Raw genomic sequence first — 24,963 nt, 5'->3', positions numbered from 1 at the left:
CAGCCGAGCCCTTCCTTGGCGCATCGCCTGATAGAATCTTGTGGGGGCCCCAGCATTCTTCCCACCCCCCTCTGGGGCACCCAGTCTGGTTCTTCCCCTTAAGTGTCATCACGGAGCCTTGACCCCTTGCTCACCATCTCACCCCCACTGGTGGCGGACGTGGGATGGGAGCCCCAGCATCCCGGGCCGCTTGGCCTGCTGCTCCTCCTACTACCCCGGGACCTGATGAGGAGCCCCCAGCCGGGAGCCGGGCACCCACCTCTTCCTCGAACCAGCCTGGACAGCTTGGGCTACGCCTCGCCCTGTCCCTGACTTCACCCTGAGCCTTGATATTTCCCTCCTGCAAAACGGGCACGTTGAGAACCTGGAGTCTCTGCGGATTCTAATAACCCACGAGTCTAAGATTTCAGGTTTCTAGGAATCCACGAGTCAGACGTTGGCCCCTGTTCCTACTTCCTGTCCTCCGTCGCCTGGGGAACCAGGGCGAGATTGAACGGAAGAGACGGCGTAGCCCCAGTGAGAGCGGCTCCCGATGCAAACACTGAGCGCCAGTGTGTGTGCGGCAGGGAGGGAAATGCCGCGGGGTAGATGTGAGGAGGGGGGTGCAGGGAGGCGGGCCCACCCTCCCGTGGGCCCAGGGATAGGGTTACCTGTGGGTGAGGCGGGGCTGAGGGTTTGGGCGTGGGATGCTTCCTCCTCCACGTGCCCTCACGTGGAGCTCTCTGCAAAGCTGTCTCACTGGGCTCCAGATGGAAGGATCCAGCCCGTCCATCCATGCTTGAGACACGGCCACGAGGGGCCCATGTGGGAAGGCAGGGTGGCTGCGAGGACCGGCGAAGGGACGGCGGCGGGGAGAGCAAAGACCCTGCTTCGTCCACTGTTGGCCGCAGCTCGGGCCTGCCTGGCAGGTGGCCCGGAGAGTGGCCTCGGCTGTTTACAGAGAAAGGGACTCGGGAGCCCGGGGAGGCTGTGGCTGGCGGGGAGGGAAACAGGAGCTGAGGTAGGACGATGGAGTCAGAGACTCATTTAGGGCCGGAAGGGCCTTCTGGGATCATGTCTTCCAAGCTCCTGATTTTGTGCGTGGAGACGTCTTAGTCTGGAGACGGGCTGTGACTTGCCTCAGGTCTCACAGCCAATGGCAGCAGACCCGGGAACAGAAGAGGGAAGCTGGATCATCAGCCTCAACTCCCGGCTGCTCTTATGGGCATGACTTCCTGCCAGGTCCTGCCCACCCCCCTCCCTCCCATCGGAACAAACACACCAACAGCACTCATCAGCGAAAGGAGCCATCTCGCCGAACACTAAGCACGTTGGTCTCTGGAACGGACTCATCCCCGAGTATGAGTTACCTTATCACGGTGGGCGGAGGCTTCTGTGATCGGAGCTACCCGTGTCCTCCTGGGGCGGCAAGACCGGCCGGGAGGTCCTGGCCTGGCGGCCTGTGCCCCGCTGAAGGCTCTTCCCAGGGATCCTGGCTCACCTGAGGGCAGGTGCCGAGGATGCCAGGGAGGAGCAGGGCCCCCTGTGCCGACCCGGGCAGCCTGGGACCATGGAGGAGCCTGGGACCCGGCCACCTGGCCACTATCCTGGCCCCAGAACTCACTATTTCATGGCTTTGGGCAAGACACAGCCCTCTGTGGGCCTCGGTTTCCTCATCTGTGGGATGAGAGGCGGCCTCAGTGATCTGTTGGTTCCTCTCAAGGCTGACGTTCTGAGGGATGGGCATGTTCGGGACCTTAGCCTCCTCCTGCGGTTTGCTGGGGTTCTCGGTGTCATTGAAGATGTCCTATCAGGAACTTCCCTTCCTCCGAAGGCGAGGTGTGCGTGGAGGCGCGTGTCAGGTGGCCTTAGCACCCTGGGGAGCCCACGAGCCAGTGATTCTCATACATTTGTGTACGTCAGGCTCGTCCAGACAGCCAGCTGAGAATGCAGATTCGTGGGCCCCACCCCCAAGAGACTCTAAGTTCATAGATTGGGGTCAGACTTTAAAATCTACATTTTTTTTTAAAATAAAGATTTGTTTATTAGAGGGGGGAAGCATGGGCACGTGCACATGAGCATGGCCGGGGGGCGGGGGGGCAGGGGGGGACGGGGAGAGGGAGAGGGGCTGGATCTCACGACCCTGAGATCACGACCTGACCCGAAACCAGGAGTCAGATGCTCCACCAACTGCACCACCCAGGTGCCCCCAAATCTACGTTTTTAAAAAGCCTCCCCACTCAAGTGGTTCTCAAGTTGTAGTTCAAGGGCCACACTTTGAAAAAGGCTGTTAGACTCTCTTTCAACCAAACAGGGTTTAGGACAATGGCTGCTTGGCCCTGTTCAGACACATCCTCATCCGGGGCCACAGCCTTTAGTAGCTGGTGTTCCCTAAGCTAGTGTTCCCCAAACCTGGATCATTCCCGGAATTGCCAGGAAGCTTTTGAACAAAATAGGAATTCTTGAGTCTCGCCCTTTCAGATTTTTGGAACCAGTTAGATCTCAACTGGGACCCAGAAATCTCTATGTTGAAAAACTCCCTGGGTCTTTGTGCATTTGTGTGTCATTCATTCATGTGTCGAGCGAGGCTTGCCATGGCCCGGCCCAGGGCAGGGCGTTGAGGACATAATTGTTAGGCCAGATGCAGTCTCGGACATTAGGTCACCTATGTTGCAGCCTGGTGAAGGAGATACACAGTGATTACATGGGGATGCTTGGCCAGGTTGGGGAAACGTGTCTGGAAAATGGTTGGGCTGGACTAAATACCTGGGGCAGGGCGGCAAAGCTGGGATTCCTGGTAGCTGAGCTCCGGTAATTTCCAGATTGAAGTAGTGCCCTCGGCCCAGTGGCTTCTGGTCACTACTTATGGATTCCTGTCATTTTGTCACCACTTAGTCATTTATTTATCCATCTATCCGTCCGTCCACCCATCTACACATCCACCCACCCATCTACCACCCATTCATCCATCATCATGCACCCACCTTTCCACCCATTCATCCTTCATGCATCCATCCATTAACCACTTATCCATCCATCCATCTACCCATCTATCCATCTGTCTCTCCATCCACCCACTCACCCATTCATCCACCTTCCATCCACCTACCCATTTATCCATCATCTACCCGTCTGTCTGTCCACCCACCCATCCGTCCATCCACCCATCAATCCATTCATCATCTCTTGAATCTCTACCATGTGCTCTGTACTGTCCTGGGTACAGGAGGGACTGAAATGAAAGGCATTGTTTCTGTCCTCAAGGAACTCACATTCCTCATTGGTCAGTGGGGAGGTGAGGGTGGCCTTGTGCACCATGCTGAGTTGCTTGTGGTTGTGGGGCTCTGGACAGCATGCAGGCAGGGGGATGACACCCTCATGGGGGCTCCCTCTGCTGGGTGGGGGAGAATGGAGCGGGGGACTGAGGGGCCTCCCCAGCTCTCACCCTTCCTTGGCCTCCTCAGGCCAGGGCCATCGCACTTGGGAAACCGTGTTGAGCCCCTGACAGCTTTCCAGCAGTGGGTCTCCTGCAGCTCAGGGGCTCCGCCTCCATTTGGGGTGGGGGGTGGGGGGTGGTGAGGGGACAGCATAATGGGGAGGTGGGTAAATGCAGGCACCGCTAAGAGCCTTGGCTCCTGGGTTTGATTCCCACTTCTGCCTCTTATTTGCTGGGTGTCCTGTGTGTCCCTGGGTTCGGCTGCTTACCAGCCTCTCAAATGGGGATAGAGCAGCCTCTCCCTCGTCTAGTTGTTGGGCTGATCTGGAGAGTGGTCACACGTACAGCACTTAGAACAGTGCCTGGTGCGCAGGAAGCATCCGACGAGCACTAGCTGAGATGTGGAGCCTTGGGGGCAGTCGCGCTGGGTGGCTTGAGTAGCTGGATATTTATTCTTCTTGCAGCTGGAAGACCTGGTTGGAAACCCATCTCCACCTCTGAGTAGCTGCGGGGATCTTGGCAAGCTGACTCAGGCTCTGAGCTCAGTCTTCTCATCTGTGAAATGGGGACGGATGCGCCACAGGGCTGCTGGCAGGAGCGCTCTATCTGACAGCCCCATCTCTGCATTGGGCTTATTGAAAATCAGAGAACCCAGGTCTAAACAGGTGGAGCGAAATCTCCATTTGATGAGGGTGGTGTGGACAGCCCACAGACTCGGGGGGCCTCTGTTGGGCTGCCTCTCGGTGCTGGCCTTCCCCTTCACACGCCGTCTCCTTGGTTTCTGGGGTCATCCTATGACTGGGGGTCTGGGTCTTCCGAGTAGGGTGCAACGGGGCAGAGGGTAGCACTTGGTCTGTGGGGGCGCTGGGGGCAAGGACTGTCCTCCCCCGGCCAGGCTGGATCTGGGTGCCCTGGAGAGACCAGGGTTTCTGATCCTTGTCAGGGGGCTCAGCACCCTGCCCTCCCACCTCGTGTTCCTGCTTCCTTCGAAATCTCAGGGCTGAGGGACTCCGTCCTGCTGAGGCCCCGGGAGATTTGGGTCTCAAGCAGGTAAATATTAACCATACAAATCTAGGTCTGAATGTAAACCTCTCGGGCCCGGCTGCTTGGGGGGCTGCGGGGTCCTGAGTCCCCCACCCCCGCTGATGGCCAGGAGCAGTGGGCACCCTGCAGGGGGAGAGAGGGCACTGCTCTAAGCCAGGTGACTGCCTTCAATGGCCATTGCTGTCCAGTGGTCAGGGGCTGCCCTGTTTTACAGTGAGGAGGAAACGGAGGCACAGGGCAGGCAGGTGCTCAGCTTTACACAGCTTAATGGGATGGGCCTGGGGTTGTCTGCCTGCAGAGCCCCTGCCCCACACCCTTGGTTTCTCCCCCCGGTGGTCCCCTGGCTGCTGTTAGGATCACGCCTGCATGCCGGTGTGTTACAGGTGCTGAGATTTGCTCTCTGGCTCCCCTGAACTTGCACCTCAGATTCCCTGTTTGCGAAGCAGGGACAGATGGTTTGGGGTCCCCGGTGGGAGGGACCAAGCCCAGGACACCTGAGTGCAGTGATGCTGAGGGCACCCAGGGAGCTTTCTCTGCTCGCAGCCTGTGAGGCTCTCCTGGGGCCTGGGCTGGGGTTTCAGAGTAACCCCCCAGGCAACCAACCAAGCCTTCTCTTGAAGACCATGTATGATGCACTGCGGGGACACCCGGGGCCCAACCACAGTTTCTGTCCTCCTGGAGCTGTCACACGAGCAAGAAGGAGGATACGGATTTGGGTCTCCAGAACCTGAATTCGAATCCTGTGTCTTATTAGCTGTGGGATCTTGGGCAGGTGCCTTGGTCTGCCTGCATCTATGGCTCCCTGTGAGCCATAGGAATTCTAAGTCCTACTTCATAGGGCCATTGTGAGGATGATGCGAGATAGCATTTGCAAAGCCCCTAGCACAGTGAGCACGTAGTAGGTGCTCAGTAAGGCCCTTGCATGATTGTCTTCAGAGGCTGATGGTGACCAGCAGGTCTGCAGGGTGAGCGGAGGCTGCCTCCCCCGTGAGGCCAGCAGCCAGGAATAGCACGGGGTGGTTCTGCGGGCAGAAAGGGGCATCAGGTCCACAGTGTCGGGGGCTGGGATGTGGGGCTGAGCTTGGCTGGGGAGAGAGGGAGATGCTGGCTTGCATTCATTCCCCCCACCCTGCCCCCAGCCAGTAGGCGGAGGCCGCCCCAGGAGACTTTTCCTTGTTTGCCCACTGACGTATCCCATACTCACCCCTCCAGAACCCTGGGAGGGGAGATGACTTGCTCCATGTCGGTGGGACTTGGTGGCAGCACCAGGCTGACCCCAGCCCAAGGCCCACCCGATGCCGATGCTGCGTCTTCAGCTCCCTGGGGCAGGTCCCCGGGGCTGTCGGGCTCCCTGGCCTCCCTGGCCTGCCCTGGAGTCTGCTCTGAACAGAATATTCTGTGTCACGTGATTCACTAGACTGGTCCTTCCTCTGCCAGGAGACTTCGTTTTCCTTTCTTTCACTTTTCCCTAATAAGGTCGCGTGTGGCTCTCTTATTTCTCCTTTCTGGGGGCCGGGAGGGCCTGTGACTTTGCCTTGGGAAGGCTGTCCCAGCTCCGTTAACAGCTGCCAGGCTGCAAGGGCCCAAATGTGGGAGAGTTCAGAGGGAGGCCGAGTGCAGGCCTCAGAGCTGCACAGACCTGGCTGGCCTGCTCTCCAGCTGTGTGACCTTGGGCGAGTCACTTTGCCTCTCTGAGCCTCAGTTTGCTTACTCAGTTCAATCCAACCCGCACTTACTAGGGCCTGTCAGATGCCAGGTGATGGCACGAGCCACGTCAGGCAGAGCAGTGAACAGACTCAGCCGCTGGCCTCTGGCTTGAGGCCTCAGGATCGAGTGGAGGATTTACATGGGGACCTGGGTCTGCGTCTTGAAGCGTTGGAGACACGTGAATCACCACGCAGGGCTCCAGGTTTGAATGAAGCTAAGAAATGGTGGTGAGTGAGAGCCGAGGCCGGGCTCTCGGGGAATGACTGCCACGTGGATCTCATGCTCGCCAGCAGGAGGGCGGGGAGGCTATTTCTAGAGACTCAGTGTTGATATTTTGTGTATGTTGCTCACACGAGCAGCGTCCCCGGTTGTCTGCTGGGGCTGCCGTGTTCCCGCGTGCGTGCCCTGAACTGTGCCAGGAGGAAATGCAGCCTGGGTGATGTCCCAGGGCAGCCCGCCCCCAGCACGCGGTGGGCGCCCAAGAGGTGTTGGTTGAGGTTAGCTCAGCGGTGGCACCTGGGGCACATCCTAGCGGGGGTGGGGGAGGGATCGCGCACGTGGGAGGGTGTCCTATGTGGGAGGGTGCCGGCCTTATTCTGAGCGACTCCAGGGGAAGAACGAGGGCAGGTTTTAGGCCTTGTAATGTGGGACAAAGGAGGACCCAGGGATGAGCGTGTGATGTGGACAGTGACTCAGCTCAGCGTAGGGGCCCGAGCAGGTGGGGTACCCACTGTGTTCCAGGCCCAGTGCTGGGCTCGGCGAGCCCCACCAGGGGCAGGGGGGCTTTTCCTTGCTCGTCCGCTGATGGATCCCAAACACTCGGAACAGCGCTTGGTTCACGGAGGCGCCTCATGAGCATGGGTTGAACGAATGAAGGAGCGTATTACTTCACTGGGTCGCAGCAGTGGCGTTACGTCCAGTTTGCAGATGAGTAAACCGCGGTGTAGGGAGGTCAAGTCACACATGGGTCAGGATTCTGAGTCCGGGCTGCCCGATTCCAAAGCCCATGCTCTGAGTCACCCACTTGCCAGAGTCCTCAGGGAAAGGACTCCTGCGCCGGCTGGCGGTTGCTTTTCACCCTCGCAGAGACCCCTCTCTTGAGAGTGGCGGAGTGTGGGAGAACAGAACGCTTGATGCAGGGACAGTAGTGGGTTCGTGCTGCGGGTCCCCGTGGGTAACCCCAGCCATGAGTTTCTGCTTGGACCGGCCGGCGCTTTCAAGGAGCCAGGTCAGGAGGGGAATCGCTGCTGCCCGTTCCTCAGGTCCTTCCAGGCGTGGTCTGACGTCACGGTCATCCCGGGCCAGGGGGCAGGGTCGGAGAGCCTTGGCTCAGGCAGCAGCAGGCACACAGCCTTGCCCGCCCCGGTCTGCCCAGCGGGGCCTGCATCGGAGGCTGCCTGAGCCCCGGCGCCATCTCCAGGGTGGTGGCTGGATTGGTCTGGATGAACCCAGGCGTTCGTAGGAACACGTCCCTGCCCTCAGCTTCCGGGTGGATCCAGACGGGAATGCCTGGTGAGACTTAACGTGTTTGCATCCAGCTGCTCTGGGAACCCGGGTTTGGGATCTGGACAGAGGAAGCTGCTTGCTGGGGTCCTGCTGGGGGCAGAGCACTTAATCTGCTGGCCTCCATGGTCTCCTCCTGATGTGCTGCCCCGCCGGCTCCCCAGGGTCCTTGGGGTCCCCTCTGCTCACCCGGCTGTTGCCCCAGGCAGCCCGGGGGCCCAGCTGACTGGCTGGTGGCTGAGCAGTGAAGGAGCAGATGTTGTAGGGCTCCAAGGCACAGCCCCTGGGTTCGGACCCCAGCCCTCCCGCCTGCTGACCATGTGACCGTGAGCAATCTTCTTACCGCCTCTGTGCCTCTGGTTCCTGACCTGTACACGAGGATGCTCGTGGTTCGTCTCTCCAGGGGGTGGTTGTAAAGATTAAGTAACGATAGGAGCGAAGGGCTTGGGATAGGTCCGGGCACTTAGTGTGCGGTTAGTAGATGGGAGGTGTGGGGATGCTGATTTTGGCACTCCTTGGGGGCACGGGACAACCCGAGGAGCGGTTGCCTTTTGTCTGCACCCGGTGCCTGTGCCCTGACCCCCGTCTGTGCAGTGCTGCTGGTCGTGGGTGCATGAGCGCCTGGGCCTGGCCGCTGGGGAGAAGGAGCAATCCCTTGACCCCGCTGGAGGCTCCCTTCCTGCCTTCCTCCCTCCCTCCCTCTGTCCTGCTCAGGTGAGCCCATTGTCATGTGTCCCATGCTTCCGTTCACTGTTTGAGGCGTGTTGACTGATGGATGACCCCCCTCCACCCCCCCGTCTACCTTCAGGCCTCTCTCAGGAGTTCCCAGAGCCCCCAGAGCCCCCCACGGAAGCACTGCTGGTATCTATTGTAGGTACCCGTTCCTTCCTCCTTCGCCGGCCAGACTGAGCTCCATGGGGCAGGGACCCACGAATAAGTGTCGAGGGTTGAGCCATGCGCTAGACTAGGCTCGGGGACATCTCGGGATGGGGCACAGCCCCTGGCCTCAGAGAGCTCACAGTCTGGTTGCTAATTCATTAATGCAGAGACAGCTGCTCGGTGCCAGCCACAGTGCCGGGTGCCCAGGGCGGGAGAGGCATCAGATGTGGTCCGTGCTCGCCGAGGTCAGGGTCCTGCCTCGCTCTGTCCCCACCTTCCGTGTTGCAGAGGCTGGGCCGGGTGGCGGCAGCACATGGAGAAGCAGGTGTGTCTGCACCCCCCGGCCGGGTGGTGGGGGAGAGCCACAGAACCCAGTAAGCAACCCCAGCGAAGCAGTTTCTTTAGACTTGTAGCCTGGTGTTACCTGCCGTGGAAACCAGTGGCAGCAGCTTTGGTTTCCGTGTCCCCACGACTATTGACGGCTGCGTTAACAGGCCAGTATCTGCTCTAGATCCTCCAAGGACTTGACCAGACGCCCTACGAGCGGGGGCCTCCACCTGGGCACCATTGATGCAGAGCCAGGTAATTCGGGGTTGTAGGGTCGCCCTGTGCCCTGTAGGAGGTTGGGCAGCATCCTGCCTCCACCCACCAGGCACCAGTAGCATCCCCCCTCCCCTGCTGAGTGTGACAACTGAAATGTCTCTAGCCAAAAATCCCTGGAGCGGGGGTGGGGGGGTGGGGGGGTGGAGGGGCAGGAGACAAATCACCCGCAGTTGAGAACCGTGGCCTTAAATGGATCAAACTAACTGCCTGATTCAAGGTGGGATGGAAATTTTGAAATCCAATACTGCCTCCCCCACAAAAAGAAGCAAAAGAGGAAAAAAGAGCCCACAACATCCTGTATTCCTTGGATGCACGAATGATCTGGTTTGGCTCAAAGAGCAAACATCCGCTGGAAGGTGGGAAGGCCCTCGGTGGCCGGAGCAGCTGTGCCTTGGCCCAGGCCACCTAGAGGCGGAGCCCCTGGCCGAAGTGACCTGGTCATTGCCAGGCCTTTGTGTGCCCTGCTCTGTGGTTATGACCGAGGGCAGGTCATCAAAGGAGCACGTGGAGTACAGGGACCAGCGTGGGTCCTGGGAGACGAGAGTCGGAATGGGCGACTGTCCACTGGAGTTTCCGTAAAGCTCGCCGTCCCCTTACCTCATGGTGCATGACCTGGTTTGCGGTGATGTGCAGGTTTGCATAGTGTAGTGTATGCCCCCTTGCAGGACCGCGGCCTTCAGGAGGGCGGGAACCCAGCCTGTCTTGCTCATCAGCAAATCTCCAGAACTTTCCATGGTGCCTGGCATACAGAATGCTCAGTGAATATTTGTGGAATGATCAAGGGCTGTTTTTGGATGGCAGAGGGATCGAGAGAGATGAAGACTGGCTTTTCTGGCCCCCGCCCCTCCCCCTAGAATGCTGTTGATCTGAAAGGCTCCCAGAGTGAGGGAGCGGGGCCTGGGGACCTCGGTTCTAACGCAGACGGGACATGTGTAGATGTGCAACCTCCATCACTCACTTCCTGGTTTGCACCCGATTTGGAAGGAGATGGTGTCCCTGTCCTCTGACCAGCCCCGAGGCCACTGGGACAGACCTTGGATGGACCTGGCAAAGGCTCAGTCTTGGCACGGAGTGCCCCGGTGTCCCGGCATGCGTCTGCCCCCCGCCGGCCAGCCGTGAGCACCTGGTGGTATTCCAGCCGCCAGCAGGAAACAGGGCCCCGGATCCCATTTTCCCAGGCCTGTTCCCTTTCCGTCGGTCACTTGAGGATACTCCTGATACGGTGTGAGTGACAGCCCCGGGCAGGCTGGGCGTCACTGCAAGTTCCTGGCCTGGAGAGGGACCGTTGTCCCTGAATTTAGCAGAATACATTTGAGATCCAGCAAGCGAATGGAAGCATCCTGAAGCTTGCAGCTCTCCCCAGATCTCCAGCCCGGGGGCTCTACAGAAACGGTACAGCTGCAGCCGGCCCGAGGCCCCGCCTCCGCTTGACCACACGAATTCGGGGAATTGGCACGCCTCCCTGGCACCACACGCTGGACTTCGGTTGTTTCCATGTTTCGCACCAACTAAGGGAACTTAGCATTGCTGTCTGGTTGGGGATCCTTCCCCTTTTCTGACTTTCACCCCGTTTCCTGGAATCTTCACTTTCAAAGCAGCAGGAGGCGGTGGAGGCTTTGGGGAGCTTCCAGAGCTGAGTGTCAGCCTCAGGCTGGCTGCCCCAGAGCAAGTCACTGGTCATCCTTTGCCCCCCCACCCCCCGTGAGGGCTCCGGGCCAGACACCGCGGGAGAGGCTGCCCCCCGGAGCCTTGCTTGCACCCCAGCTCTACGGCGGCACCACCCTTGTTGGCCAGGTCTGCTGTCCGGGCTGAAGGGAGTAGCTGTGCATTAATTCTCTCAACGGACAGTTCTCGAGCACCTCCTCTGTTCCAGCCTCTCAGCGGGGCGCTTTGTGTGCACCACCTCACATGATCCTTACAACAGCCCCGTGCGGTGGGGATGCTTGGGTCCTCCTGCAGCAGCGGGGACCCGGGGCCAGGCAGTGGAATCAATCTTGCTGTCACGGCGAGGAAACGGAGAGTCGGGACCCAGCCAGGCTTGATCCCAGAGGTCCCTCTCCTCTAAACAATGCCTGGGGCATGATGGTGGCAAAAAGGGGCCCCATGAGGACCCCCACCCACCACTGCAGGGCCAGAGAGTGCTTTAGAGCAAGGGCCGCCCTGAGTACCGCGGGGTCCCCCCATTTCCCACCGGGCAAGTGGCTGCCTCCCTGGGAGCGCGAAGGAGGCCGGGTGGGCTCGCAGCTCGGGGGCACCCTGCCTGGCTCCAATGTCAAGGGCGGGAGCAGTGGGAGGAGGGAGTTTGGGAATTCTCTGTGGGGCCAGGCTGGGGGCCGCATCGGAGTTACCCATCCCTGCGTGGGTGAGCACCTGTCTGGGTCCTGGTCACACTGGTAACGGGTGCTTGGAACCAGCTCCCCTGTGGGCCAGCGTCCCGGCTCCAGCTCCACCCCGGGACAGGGCCGGTTCACGGTTGACGCCTCCCCCAGTCTCTCTGCTCCCTTCCCGCACCCCTTCTCCCTGGGGTGAGAGACCAGCCTGCTGGGGGCGGCGGCCAGGCTGCCTCCGGAGAGAAGGTCCGCACACACCTCGGGTCTAATCGTGGAGCTTCTGGACCTCACACACATCTCTGTCTGTCTCTGAGCCTCAGTTTCCTCACCTGTAGGAGGGGCTGGTCCCGCCCCCACCCCCAGGAAGGGCCGCCCCTGGGGGCTGGCAGGAAGACTCGAATTACTGCAGCCCCCTTGCAGGTTGGGAGGATGAGAGAGCAGCTGGGGGGGCAGCTCGCTGGGGGGGTTGGATCCAAGTGCTGGCTGCTTTGAGAGCTCAGCCACCAGAGCTATCCTGGGCCGCGTGGCTGAGGCCTCCGGGTCCCCTGGGACGCCTGCAGGGCTCGTGTTTCAGGAGGGCTCCGACTGCCTGGCCGGCTCGCCCTGCCTTCGTTGGGTGGGCTGAGTATTTTTAGCTCTGAGTTTGCAAAGGTTTTTTTTTTTTTTTCCTGCCTGGACCTCTCTTGTGGGACGAAACAGACGGTGCCGTCCCTGACAGAGACAGAGCTTGGGCCTGAAGAAAGGGACCGGGGCCAGACTGGACCCCAGTGGCTCCGAAAGGGAGGCCTCCTGCGCTCTCCGTGCCTGCCCGCCTCTGCAGCAGCGCTGGGCCTTGCTCTCTGCAGCCACAGCTGGAAGCTGCCGGCCCCTTCCTTGGAAAGCTGAGTGTGTGCCAGGTCCTGTCACCTGCCTGTGTGGGGAAGGCCCGCGCGTGCACCTGCCCGCCAGAGCGGCCGAGGGGGGCGGCCCTTGCGGCCCTGGCGTCCTGTCCCCTCTCCTGGCCACATGCTTCTGACTCATCAGAACCAGAACGTGGATTTTTTTTGGGAGTGAGTTTTTAAAAATAGTCCAAGTCCTTCCTCCAGCCCTGCCCCACCCCTCTTCTGATCACACCCGGTGTTGGCCCCAGACCTCGTCCCACACTGGTTTTGGGGAACCGCCTCTTGCACAGCTTGGCAGTGGATCTGTTTGTGAAGCTCTCCTGGGAGGAGCTGTCCTGGCCACAGGCTGATTTTGGAGAGGAGGCGGCACAGTGCTGGGAGTTGGGGCCCCACCGGCCGGCCGCGGCCACCTTCTCCCCGCCCCTGATGGTGGTGCTGGGACTGCCCCCAGGGCCGGCGTGGGACCAGGGATCCCTTCATTCATTCAGCAGGTGTGTGTGGAGGTGTGCTGTGTGCCAGGCACTGTTCCCGGGCTGTGGTTGGAGCAGGGAACAAAATGCTAAGGCTCCTGCCTTTGTCGAGTGCATATCCTGGTAGGAGGAAACTGGTAGAAACAACTCAAACAGCCAGGTGTCCAGAGGTGTCACATGCTGTGAAGACGGGGCAGCAGTGCGATGGGGATGTATGTGCGCTATTTCAGAGGATGGATGGGGAAGGCCTCTCTGAGCAGAGCCCTGAAGCGGGTGACAGAGCTGTCTATGGGTATGTCTGGGGGATGAGCGTTCCAGGCAGAGGAACAGCAAGTGCAAAGGGCCTGAGGTAGGAGCATGTGCGGGCGTTTGAGGGGTCAAAGTGAGGCAGAGGCTTGAGCCCCAGCCCCTGGCAGGCTGGCGCTGCCCTCAGGTGAGCTGGGAGGTTGGGAGGAGTCGGGGAGCAGTCAGGACTTGGTGTGGATGCTGACTTCAGGATGCCCGGCAGACCACGGAGCGGACGTGCCGAGCAGGCCTGTGGGGAGAAGCCTGGATGGAGTTCAAGGGAAGGTCGGGCGGAGGTGTCACTGTAGAGAAGGAGTCCAGACAGGCGAGGTGTGGACCTGGGAGGCAGCTGCAGTGGGCCAGAGTCACGAGGCCGGGAGTGGCCCAGTGGTTTGGCAGGGCAGGGGGAGGGAAGGGGGGAGTAGGAGCCTCCGGGAGGGCGGAGGGCAGACAGACGGCCGCGGGAAGGGAGACGGGGCCCAGGCACGTCCACGGGCTTTGGCATCTTGGAGCAGCGGGGGTGGACTCTCCCGGCCTTGATAGTTCGGCAGAGAATGGGGGGGTCCAGGACTGGGGTGTGGGCAGCGTTTGCCCAAGGGAAGCAGGGAATCTGGTGGTGGCTAGAGCTGATGTGGGGTTGGTGAGGTTTTTGGGGTTTTGATCTTTATATCGGCTGGGAATGATCCAGGAGTGGGGATCCGCCGTGCCCCTTGGCTTCCTCCAGAGAGACCCCCTCCTCACATCCTCCTCCTTCCCCAGCCCCCGGGTCTCTCGCATTCTGGCATCAGCTCCGAGTCCCAGGTCCTTTCTGTGGTCTAAGTGGGGCCCGTGTGTGTGTGTGTGTGTGTGTGTGTAGGGTGCAGGGGTTTCCCCATCTGAAGGCGCGTGGCCTGAAGAGATGTGGGCCGTGAGCCCCTGGGTGGGACAGGCCAGGGGAGCCGCCGGCGCCACTCCCCACGGAAGGGTGGGAGGCACACGGCCCGTAGGGGGCCCCGCTGGAATCCAGGACCAGAAACCATCTCCCTGAACCGAACCCCGAAATCTTTGCTTGTGGAAGCCCGTCCACGCAGCCCGGGGTGGGGTGGGGGCAGCATGCAGGGCCCGACAGAGGGGTGCTTGCCGGGTGCAGCCGGGAGCCTGGCACCTCCATGGGAGGGTCAGGGCCGAGAGCCGGGCATGGCAGTGTGGAGGGGGCCGTGGCTGGAGGTCGCCTGCCCCTGTGACATCTGGGGAGCACAGTGCTTTGCCTCCTTGCAGCTGCCTGTTGTATGGTGACGAGCCGCACCTTCTGGTGAGTTCCTGCCCCTACCAGGCAGTGCTCATTGCCTTATTCATCCCTCATCCTAACCCGAGATACCTCCCTCCCTCCAGTGCAGACTCAGCGAAGCAAGTTCTAGCAAGTAGTGAGGCCAGGATTGGAATACGGTTTGACCCCAGAAACCCTGCCCGAGGCTCTGATCTGGAATGGAACGCGGGCCCAGAGTCCACTGGGCTCCTGTGGGGTCTCTGCCCGGTAGGCAAAGCACGTCCCTGCTCCCGCCGAGTCCCGTGGGCCACCCCTGCTGTGCGGGACTGGTGTGGGCCCCCCGAGGACAGGAACGTGGGCCTCTCCCTTGTTCCTTTGTGCCCAGGCCCGAGCTGGGGCCCTGCAGGGAGTCGGGGCGCGGAGAAATGTTCCTCGAGTGGAGCAAGCACGGGCAAGCACCATCGCCGTGGAAGCTGCTGGAGGTGGGCCTGACTTGGGATCCCAGAGAAGCTGGGGGCCACTCAGGGACCTTGGGTGCTCCTGCGGCAGTAGCTTGATACCTGGGCGTTTGGGGGTGAAGGGTCCTGCCCCGGCTCCCCCTCTCCTGAGGCTTTAGGTCAGCTTGCTGAGTGGCCGGGAGCCACCCTGGCGATCTCGGCCCCTGCCCTTGGCTTCACCTGCGTGCTTGGGGTGGGTGGGTGGCTGGGATGTGCCCCCTGCCTGCGCCCCTACCCCCTTCCACCTGCAGGCTTCTCCGCCTTCCCGGGGAGGTGCCCGTGCCTGGGAGGCCCGGCTCTTCTGGCCCCTCTGCCTCCGCCTGGGCCCTTGCTGCAGACTGGGCGATCCGTGCTCCCCCTCCTGCGGCAGCTCTGTCGAGGTGCAGGGAGCCACACACGCCTTCCTTTCCTGCTCCTGCCTTGGGCTTCCGGGGACTTGAGGCAAAAGCTTGGCCCGTCTGAGCCCCAGCTTCCTGAAAGGGAGGGAAGGAAGCCCGCTGCTCAGGTTTGGTTCCGGCATGGAAATGCCCTGGTGCTAGAATGAGCGGATCGGAGCCTCGCTGACGCTAAGTTGCCTGAGATGGGGGCTTCAGGGGAAACTGAGGCTCAGGAGGGTGAAGGGGTGGCACAAAGTTGATGCTGCCCCCTTCCGGCCTCCTGGCTGTGGGCCGCGGGGCCCCATCACATGGACCACCCAGGACGTGGAGGAGGGTCCAGGACCCTCCAGGGGTGAGGGCAGGACAGCTCAGCCCAGAGTAGGAGGCTCTGCACCTGGCCCTTCAGCCTGGCGCCTCTTGCCTGGGCTGGGTCACTGCAGAGAGGACGGGCGGGACGGGGGCCGGTGTGGGGCAGCCCTGTTGGTACACATGGTTAGGCAGCTTCTCCAGGCAGGCGCTGGTTTCCTGCCCCCCCGCCCCCCACCGCTGCCGGAGGGGTGCCGCACAGGTGGGCTCCTCTGGCCGGAGGCCTCCTCCTGGGGGCTGCTCCCCACCTGTCCTTCCTGGACGCCTAGGAAGTCAATGGGAGACGAGGGTTAGGGGGCGGGGACGCCTACTCTGGGCTGGGACAGAGCCTCCATTGTCTGAGGCTTCGCCTTTGACCAAGCCTCACCCCTGCCTGTAGGCTGGAGGGTGCTCCTCTCAGCTCCCTCCTCCCCCTTCTTGCAGGAAGCCCATCGAGTGGCCCGGTGCCTAGTGGGTGAGAGAGCTGGCCTCCTTGTCCCTCTGGCATTTGGAGGCTGGGGCAGGGCAGGGGACAAGCTCCCCCACTCACCATGCGCTCACCCACCACTTGTTGCTCGCGGGGACCCTGGGCTGCGGATCGTGCCCTGGCTCTCCCGGCTCTCCCACCGCCCGGGACTCCCCGCTCAGCTCAGGGGCCACGTGGGCACGTCCTTCAGTCTCCACCTCGTCGATTAGGGGGACTAAATGAACAAAACTAAACTGCTCGGCATGCTTGGTGCACAGCTGCGGAGTGGCATCCGGAGATGTCAGCTGTCATTTGAAGACGATCATTTCGTGACCTCTGGGGTGATGAGGGCCACGAAGGACAGGGCCGCTAAGTCTGGTGGGCGGTCTGCAGAACGGGACGACCGTCTGTCCTCGAAGAGCAGCAGGACCTCTGGGCTGGGAACTAGCAGGTGTCAGCAACCACCGGCGCTGTCAGATGTCATTTCACTTACACCTGCGCTTGACAGTCGGGGCCAGAGGCGCAGAGGGTGAGCGGCTTCCTGCGGTGTGGCGGCCCGAGAGCTGGGCTTCGTTCGGCGTCTGAGTCCTTCCCGGGGGGCTCACGTGTCTCTCCCCAGGGCTCTGGATTCTGAACGTGTGTCGCTTGCTGTAAATCCACGGTGGTGCCTTGGAGGAGGCGCCTGTCCCTCCAGGATTGGGTCCAGAGCCTCCAGCAGGTGCGCCTGGCGCCGAGGGCGGAGCTGCAGGCATTCCCCTTCCCGCGGGGCCCAGGGTCCACAGCTTGAGTGCCCGCCGCTCCCCCCGGGGTCTGGTCTCTGGGCAGAGCAGAGCATCCCGAGGGGGCTGAGGTTTCCACCTGGGTCGCCCCCCTCTTTCCACCCAGCAGGAAGCCGAGCACCCACAGCTGCTCCAGGCCCTGCGACACGCCAGCCTTACGGGTTCCAGAGAGGGTAGGTCCCAGGCAGGTGAAGGTTCTCAGCCTCTGGGCTTAACTCAGCGGCTGTTGTCCTGTGTGTGGGCTGGTGCTCCGGACGCGGAGATGAAAAGAAGTCCCAATCCACTGAGGGGGCCGTTATAAGAGGGGCTGTACGTGTCCCAGAATCACTGTGCCCTTTGAAAATAGACTTTCCTTGGCTGCATCCCTGAAACATCAGAATTGTGGGCTTGGAACGCGTGTATATATATATTTTTTCTTTTAAAGCTTCATGAGATGGGGCTGGGAAGGAGAGACTAGATCTGGGTTTTGAAGGTTAAGTAGGAGTTTGCTTGCTGGTTGTGAGCGGGAGTTCTACTCAGAGGGAATAAACAGTCTGAGCAAAAGGCTCAGAAATATAAAAATATTTCTATTTTATAGAACTATAAACAGAAAAAAAAAAGAAATATAAAACAGGTTGGCAAGGTCATGGGTCAGAAAACCCTTCCTGAGGGCTGGAGCCGAGTTTCCAACCAGACAGGGCCTGGGAACTGCTGAGCCCTGGGAGAGGCCAGTGGAGGGGGAAGGCGCGAGTCACTGAGGCCCTTGCTTGGGTCCTGAAGGCGACAAAGAGGCTGAGGGTGTGTGTTGTGGAATGGTCCCCGTGGCAGCAGGGGGCCAGGGGGCGGGTCAGCCGAGGGTACGCCTGACAAAAGGCCAAAAGCCACAGAAACCTCTGGGAGGGCCCTGCTGCAGGAGGAGCCATGGTCCTGACCAGCCCACGCACCCCGTCTTGCTCCGGTGTCCCACACATTTCTTCCCGCTTTGAGGAGACACACACGGGTGCCTCCAGGCTTGAGGTGGGTGCGCGGGCCAGAACCTACTTGTTTGCCTCCAACCAAGGCTGGGCAGCTGTCACCTTTCCTGTAACAAGGCTGCCTGACTCGGCGATGCCAACATCTGCTGCTTCCCCAGCTTCTGGGACTGGGTTTCTTTTTTTTTTTTTTCTTTTTTATAAATTTATTTTTCATTGGTGTTCAATTTGCCAACATATAGAATAACACCCAGTGCTCATCCCATCAGTGCCCGTCACTGGGTTTGTGCCTCTCTGGACCCCTGCCTCCCCTCCCCTCCCCTCCCCTCCCCTCTCCCACGGGCCTCTCTCCCAGAGGCCAGCCCTTCCTGTCCTCCAGCTGCTGGCCCTGCTTCTACAGCCTCCCTGACTGTCAGGAGCCCTCCCGGGGACATTTCTGTAGGCCCCATCCAGGAAAGAGGGGTGGGGCCTCTCTCTTGATTGGGGTGGGGGTTGGCTCAGAGTCGGCTGAGCTAGTGAGGAGGGGCAGGTCCAGGCAGGCGGAGGGTTTCCTATTGGGCCTCTGGATGGACCTTGAACTCTAGAGGGAAGAGGCACCGGGTAAGCTCTTTGATTAAACTAGAGCCGCTGAGACACCTGTTTTAGTGGCAGGGCTGCCGAGGGGGGAGGGAGGCGCTCACACTGGCTGCTCTGAGCAAGCTGGGTGGTCGGGTCCCTGAGCTTACCCTGCTGGGCCCACCTGCTGCCCTGGCGGGAGCCCCCCCTCCCAACTCCTCTGTATCTCCCGCTGCCCCAGGGTGGCCCATGAAGGGCACAGCCTCCCGCCAGCCATTCCGCACAGCGTGGCAGGAGAGAGCCCCGTTCAGGGGGCCTGCCCGCCCGCCCAGTCTTGGCTGTCGTTGTCAACGAGATGGCCCCCAAGAGAACACAGTCCGCCAAGACCCTGCCGCCCAAGCTCAGGCCAGCGAATGTCCCAGCGATTGCGGCGGCCAGTGTTTCCCGGGAGCTCACTCCCTGGCTCAGGACCTCTGCGCGACAGGTGACAGGTGCTTGTGAGGTTACCAGCTGTGCTCCTCCGGGGACATGGTGGGGTCGGGATTGGAACTCAGATCTGGCAACACGTCCCACGTCCTTTACCCGCTGCCCTCGCGTCTCTGCCTCTGCAGCGCAGCAGTGCCGCGGGCCCTTCCCTCCGTGGCCCGGCTTCCACCCCTGAAAAGCCGGAGCGGTGCCCTGTTTAGTGTAAAGGCTCCCTGGTTCCGACCCGCTATGATGTTTTTGCCTCAATGTTCTTTTTTAGAAAGCGGGAATGGTTATTTTTGTCGTCCCTTCTTATAATGCTCACCTGAGCCTAACAGCGTTACTGTCTACGTGGGTTTCCTCTCGGGCCTCTGCCTCTGTGCAGTTCTCAAGCACAATCCGAATCGCTCCTATACTCTGCTGGGCTGCTTTTGGTTTTCCCCTGGCTCGCCTTCACCAGCCAGATGGCCTCTTTTGCCAGAGACTGTCATGGCAGGAAGGTTCTGGAGCCCTATTCAGAGAGAGGCTCACTTCAGGGACATCACAGCACCTTTCTTCCGGCTCAGGCTCCCACCTCAAGAGCTCCCAGACCATGTACAACTCAAGGAAGACTTAAAAAAAAAATTAAACAAGGGAAATAGTCAAATGACTCCACCTGTTTGCCTAAGCACGTTCACTCCCAACGACCTGGCTCCTTGCCTGTAGCAGCCTGGAAAATAGCCTGCACGGGAGCTTCATGCCCATTTTACAGAGGGGAAGCCTGAGGCTCTCAGAGGCTGAGGACAGGCCTGCAGTCACACGGGGAGGAGAGACAGAGCCCAGCCTGCAGGTGGCTCTGGCTGCCTCAGGCCACTTTCTCCAGATCCCCAGAGTGAGCCTCCCCCAGGGGTCCTACACTCCTGGGGTATGGAATCCAGACACAGGGTACGGTTTGCTGTCTCCCGTCTTGGTGGCGACAGCTCCAAGGGTGAACATCTTGGCGCTGAGTGAGCCTGCTGGCATTGTGTGCTTGGCCTCAGGTATGCTGCTGGGAGCCCCGAGGGGCAGGTAGTGGGACCCCCTTTGTACAGATGCGGACACTCACCAGGCTCACATCATCTCCTGGTGGAGATGCGACTCCAGCCCGAGTCCCCAGCTCCCAAGGCAGAGCTGTGCTCACCGCAGCCTGTGCTGTGTTAATATGAGTCGCGTACCAGTGGGTCCCAGGGACCCTTCCACAAGCTTTACCCATATTTACTCTTAATTATCTTAATAACCTGGGGAGGTGCTACTTTTTAGCCCCCATTTTGCAGACGAGTACACCGAGGCTCAGAGATGGGGGCTAAGTAACTCATCCAAGGTGTCCTAGCTACCGAGTGGTGGGACCCTGGTGGTGTCAGGTAGCCTGAACCTTTTCCTAACTGTGGCCCCATGAAGGTCTCTGGTGTCAGCAATGGGAGACACCCCTGCTCCCTCACCTGCATCCTCCTGAGGCTAGGGGCACCTGTGTACAAATGGTGGCCACAGGGCTGTGGGCGTGCATGGGGCTTGTGGGTCCGTTGTCCTTGCCTGGGGACCTCACTGCCCCAGATTAGTCTGTAGCAGATGCCCCCAGATTCCAGCCCCAAAGTCGAGAAAGGCATTGTGGTTGGAGGAGGGAGAGGGGGGGTTTGGGGCTGAGCCCTAGTGTTGTCACCTGTCCCCTTGCCTCTGTGGCCTGGGCAGATCTCTCCTCCTCTCTGTGCCTTGGTTTCCTCATCTGTAAATGCACTAATGCAGATCAAGCTTTGGGCTTGGAGCAGAGCGCAGGGATCACCTCTGCTGGGTGAGGAGAAAGGGGAGGACAGCTTTCTGGCCTGGACGGAAAGGATCCTAGGTTTCTGCATCATCAAAAAATTGTATTTGAGCAGCAGTTTGCATAGGGCCTGGGGCTAAGCGCCTCTCCTTTCCCTCCTGTACACGGGGTGTCAGTGTTCCTGCTCTTTCCTGAGGGGTTCTGGGTGAACCCCAGGGAGGAGGCACCTGCCTCAGGGCTGTGGGGCTGTTGTTGGGTCTTTCCACTGGCAGGGGAATTTGCAAACATTTTAGTTTGTTTCCCAAAGCCCTTTGCTGAAGTAACGTTTCCGTCTTGATGGCTTTGAGTGCGGGGCTCCCGGGCACAGCCACCGCCTGGGGAGAGCAGTTTGCATTCAACCGAGTGAAAGTTGCCTTCCTCCTGGACTCAGCAGCTCCTAGAGGGCTTGGGCTTCTAGGCTCACGTACGGGCTCACGTACGCACTTGCTCGAGGCCCTCCGCACGTCAGTTGCTGCTGCGTTCATAAGGCCAAAACCCCGGGAGCTCCTCAGTGTCCCCTGTAGGGAGTATATGTTCCACCCCTGTCCCCAACCCCCACACGACGCAGCCATTCAGAAAAGTGAGGCTGACGTCTGTGAAAGGTCACCAGGGTTCTTAAGCTTTAAAAAAAAGGTGGTGCAGTGTGCTTCCCCCCACGTGAAACAGGACACGTGTACAGGCACAGGGATAAGCAGCACACCCGTGGGCCGTTTAGAAGGATACCAAGGACCTAGTGAAGGCAGTTGCTTTGGGGTGGGACTGGGGGGACAGAGGTGGACGGGGGTGGGCTGAGGGGACGGAGGTGGGAGGGGGTGGGACTGGGGAGATGGGTGGATGGGGGTGGGCTGGGGGGATGGAGGTGGGTGGGGGTGGGACTAGGGCGATGGGGGTGGATGAGGATGTTGGGGATGGGACTGGGGAGACATGTGGATGGGGGTGGACTAGGGGGATAGAGGTGGGTGGGTGTGGGACCCGGGGTATAGGGGTGGATGAGGGTGTTTGGGGGTGGGACTGGGGGGATGGAGACTTTGCTCTGCACCCTTACGTTGTCTGGGTTTTGAGAGGCAGTGGAGTGTGGTTACCTAATGGGCACGGCCTCCGGGGCCCACGGCCTGGGTTCAAACCCTTAGTAGATGTGTGATCTTGGGCAACTTACGCATTCTGGGCCTCGTTTTCTCATAGTTTGTCTGATTTCTAATAGTTGGATTAAATCTGTTAATATTTGTAGAGTGCTTAGAATAGCATCTGAGACATGGTAGGCACTATGGGAATGTTTGCTGTTATTAATTAATTGCCATTTACATGCATTCTATGCTTATTGAGGAAGCCGGTTAGTAAAAAATAAAGGCTTTAGGATTGCAGAGGAAAGCAGGCACGCAGCCAGCGGGTGGCAGGGGCTGATTGGACTGTAGGGCTCGTGCTTCCCTCCAGGATCGATTCTCCCCTCCACAGAAAGGTCTAGAAGGACAGCCCCCAGCTCAGAATCGGGGGTGCCAATATGGAGGGGGGAGAGCCCTGTCCCTCACCGCCTGGACTTGTGGCAAGGTTGGCTGCAGGCCCTGGGAAGCCCAGGGAGCCCCCGCTTTGAGGCCAGGGAAAACTGTGCTCCGAGCTCCGAGCGTTTGGGATTCTCTCCCTATGTCTGGCCATCTGCCTCTCTGCATCCCTTTACTTCCCTCACGGCCATGTGCCAAGGCCAGTGGCCCCTCGCCAGCTGGCCAACCCCGTGGGGGCAGGACAGGGAGAGACAAAGAGTGAATGGCCTTCAGCGGGGCCGCAGGCGGGGCTGGTGCGAGGGGCCGGACTCCAGGGAGCTGCGGTCACTGGGCGGCCCGGAGGAGGAGGTGTCCGGCCACGTCCATGACAGTTCAGGCGTGATCCAGCTTCTGGAACACAGGAGCCCCAGCATGATCCTGGCCTCTGGGGCTGGGGTTCACCTGCAAGCCAGAAGGGATGAAGGGGGGTTGTCTAGCTGGACCTGCCGGGCTCCCCAGGGTCGCTGGGCACTGAGCAGAAGGAAGGTCTGTGGTGGCCTGGCTTTTCTGGGAAGATGGGGCGATAGCTCTGCAGCTGCTGCCTTTCTGGGTTAATGATTTATGGTGGGTGGGGGCTGGGCCCTTTCTGGCACCATCCTGTGCTCTGGGAGCTGCTGGGGAAGGAGAAGGCGAGCTGGCGGGCTGGAGTGCACAGGTGGTAAGCCAGTGACCCCTTTCTGCTTGATGAGACTTTGCCCTTGAACCCCATCTAATTAGATTTTTGGCCTTTTTTTCACAGGCGAGCGGCTGGGACGGTGCTGGTCTGAGCTGGACTTTGTCTGATGGCTTCCTCCAACCCTCCGCCACAGGCTGCCATAGGTACCGTACCCCAGGCTTCCTGCTCGTCCCTCCTCGGAACGGGCCTCGGGGCTGGCGGAGGGATGCTAGCTTTGGAGCAGGCTGACCCTGGGTGAGAATCCTGCTCTGCTGGGGGTTAGCAGTGTGCCCTGGGGCAAGTGACTGCACCCCTCTGCCTCAGTTTCCTGGTCTGCAACGTGGAAGTCATAATCTGCTTCTCAACAGAGTAGGCTCCAGACGAGGGGTGATTCTTCACCTAAGATCCCCTGGAGATTTTAGACTTTTTTTTTTTTTTTTGAGATTTTAAACTTTTAAGACACTGTCCACCTGACAACAGGAGTGTGATGTGCTTGGGGGTGAAGCTCATGGATTGAGGGCGGTGACCCTGGAGGTGGAGGGGAAGGGCCTTGGGCCGATAGACACATGTGTGGAAACATTATTGTTGTTAATCTGAAATTCAATTCACCATCCAGCAGTTTACCTGGCAACCCTAGCAGTGGGGCCTCGGACACTGCAGGTGGAGTCCAGGCCCCACCCCCCCCCCGAGGAGCTGGACACCCTTCACCCACTGGGCCCAGCTGCCTGTCTTTGTATCTTCCTCTGGGAGAGGCCGGTGGCAGAGAGGTCCCATGTGAGGTCTTCTTCACCAACCCTACCCTGCCACCGACACTGTGCGCTGAGTTGAGCCACTTGGTGTCTCTGTGGCTCCGCCTCATCACCGTACACGTGAGGACAGTAACGACACCTGCTCTGGTGCTGTTGCCAGGTTTAAATATACGGAGAGCCCTGGCGTCGGGTGATCAGTTGCTCAATGAACGGAAACTATTATCCCCTTGCGAGGTGGACCGCCAGGGACCAGGGAGGGGTCCCTTCCTCCCCGAGCCTTCGTGTTCTCCTCCGAAGGGTGGGAGACCAGCACAGCGAGTCCACCTCGTGGCACACGGTGGCTGCTTGGGTCTCCTGCCTCCCGGGCTTGCTGGGGCTGGCTCTCCCAGGGCTGGGGTGTGTCCAGGAACGTCACAGGCAGCAGGGGCCGGCTCTGGTCATGCCACCTGCCCAGATGGGTGGGAAGGGCTCAGTTCCGGGAGGGGCCTCCTGATTTGTCCTTCTGATAAGGAGCCACGTCTGGCTGCCTGGGTCTCAGGAGCAGTGGAGTGGGGCTCTGGGGACGGGGCATCTCCTGAGGCCTGACGGTGGCTTGGGCCCCTGGATGCTCCCTGCTCTGGCTTCTGCTGCTGGGGGCATTTTGCACCTTCTCCTATTCACCAGAAAACATGAACAAAATGATTTTATGATTGAATCAATTCAGTTCCTTTCACCAAACGTTTGACAGACATTTACTGTCCCAGGTATACCCCATATTGCCAGCCAGTGTCATATGGTTGAAACAGGCTCTTTGCTGTTTGCTGATTCTTTGAGAGCTTCCTGTTGTCTTTTTTTTTTTTTTTTTTAAAGATTTTATTTATTTATTCATGAGAGACACAGAGAGAGAGGCAGAGACACAGGCAGAGGGAGAGGCAGGGTCCATGCAGGGAGCCTGACATAGGACTCGATCCCGGGACTCCAGGATCATGCCCTGGGCCAAAGGGCCGATAGACACAAAGGCAGGTGCTAAACCGCTGAGCCACCCAGGGATCCCCAGCTTCCTGTTGTGTTAATTATAAAATTCAAATTCCCCCAAACACCTCTTCACGGTCCTCTAGTTCCGTCCCCCTTGCTCACGTCTTGGGGTCCACTGGGTCTCATGTTGTTCATTTCCACTCCTGCTACGGCCGCAGCCTGGGACACTAGCCCCACTCATCCTGCGAGGCTCTGTGCAGGGGTGGCCCGTGCCTGAAGCCACGCCAGTGTCTGGCCAGCGTGAGCCTCTTGCTGTCCCTGGGCGCTGGCTCGGGCCCTGGGGATCTGTGCTCACCTCTTGTGTGCAGTGAGCTCCTTGACACTGAGCGGGCGCGTCTTATTCCTCTTTGAACCTCCCGGCCCGGGAGCTGCTGGGAACAGTCCCCTGCATGCAGGCGTG

At 60.1% G+C, this 24,963-nt stretch overlaps 1 protein-coding gene across 15 annotated transcripts in view; it reads left to right on the top strand.

Annotated features, from left to right (window-relative positions):
* Positions 1-24,963, top strand: part of ARHGEF10L (Rho guanine nucleotide exchange factor 10 like) — a 159,019-nt gene that overhangs the window by 28,855 nt on the left and 105,201 nt on the right. For 11 of the 15 annotated variants that reach the window (XM_072828126.1, XM_072828120.1, XM_072828125.1 and 8 more), the window contains one exon: positions 22,885-22,964. In XM_072828126.1, coding sequence (XP_072684227.1) covers positions 22,928-22,964 — 37 coding nt within the window. In that variant the 5' untranslated portion in view covers positions 22,885-22,927. Of the gene's footprint in view, positions 1-12,706; positions 12,854-22,454; positions 22,632-22,884; positions 22,965-24,963 lie in introns of those variants that run through there. The other 4 variants (XM_072828128.1, XM_072828121.1, XM_072828123.1 and 1 more) reach the window with 3 other exon arrangements.

Source organism: Canis lupus, chromosome 5 (genome assembly GCF_048164855.1).
Source record: "Canis lupus baileyi chromosome 5, mCanLup2.hap1, whole genome shotgun sequence".
Lineage (NCBI taxonomy): Eukaryota > Metazoa > Chordata > Mammalia > Carnivora > Canidae > Canis > Canis lupus.
The sequence above is the reverse complement of the archived record's forward strand: the minus strand, read 5'-3'. Positions and strand labels throughout refer to the sequence as shown.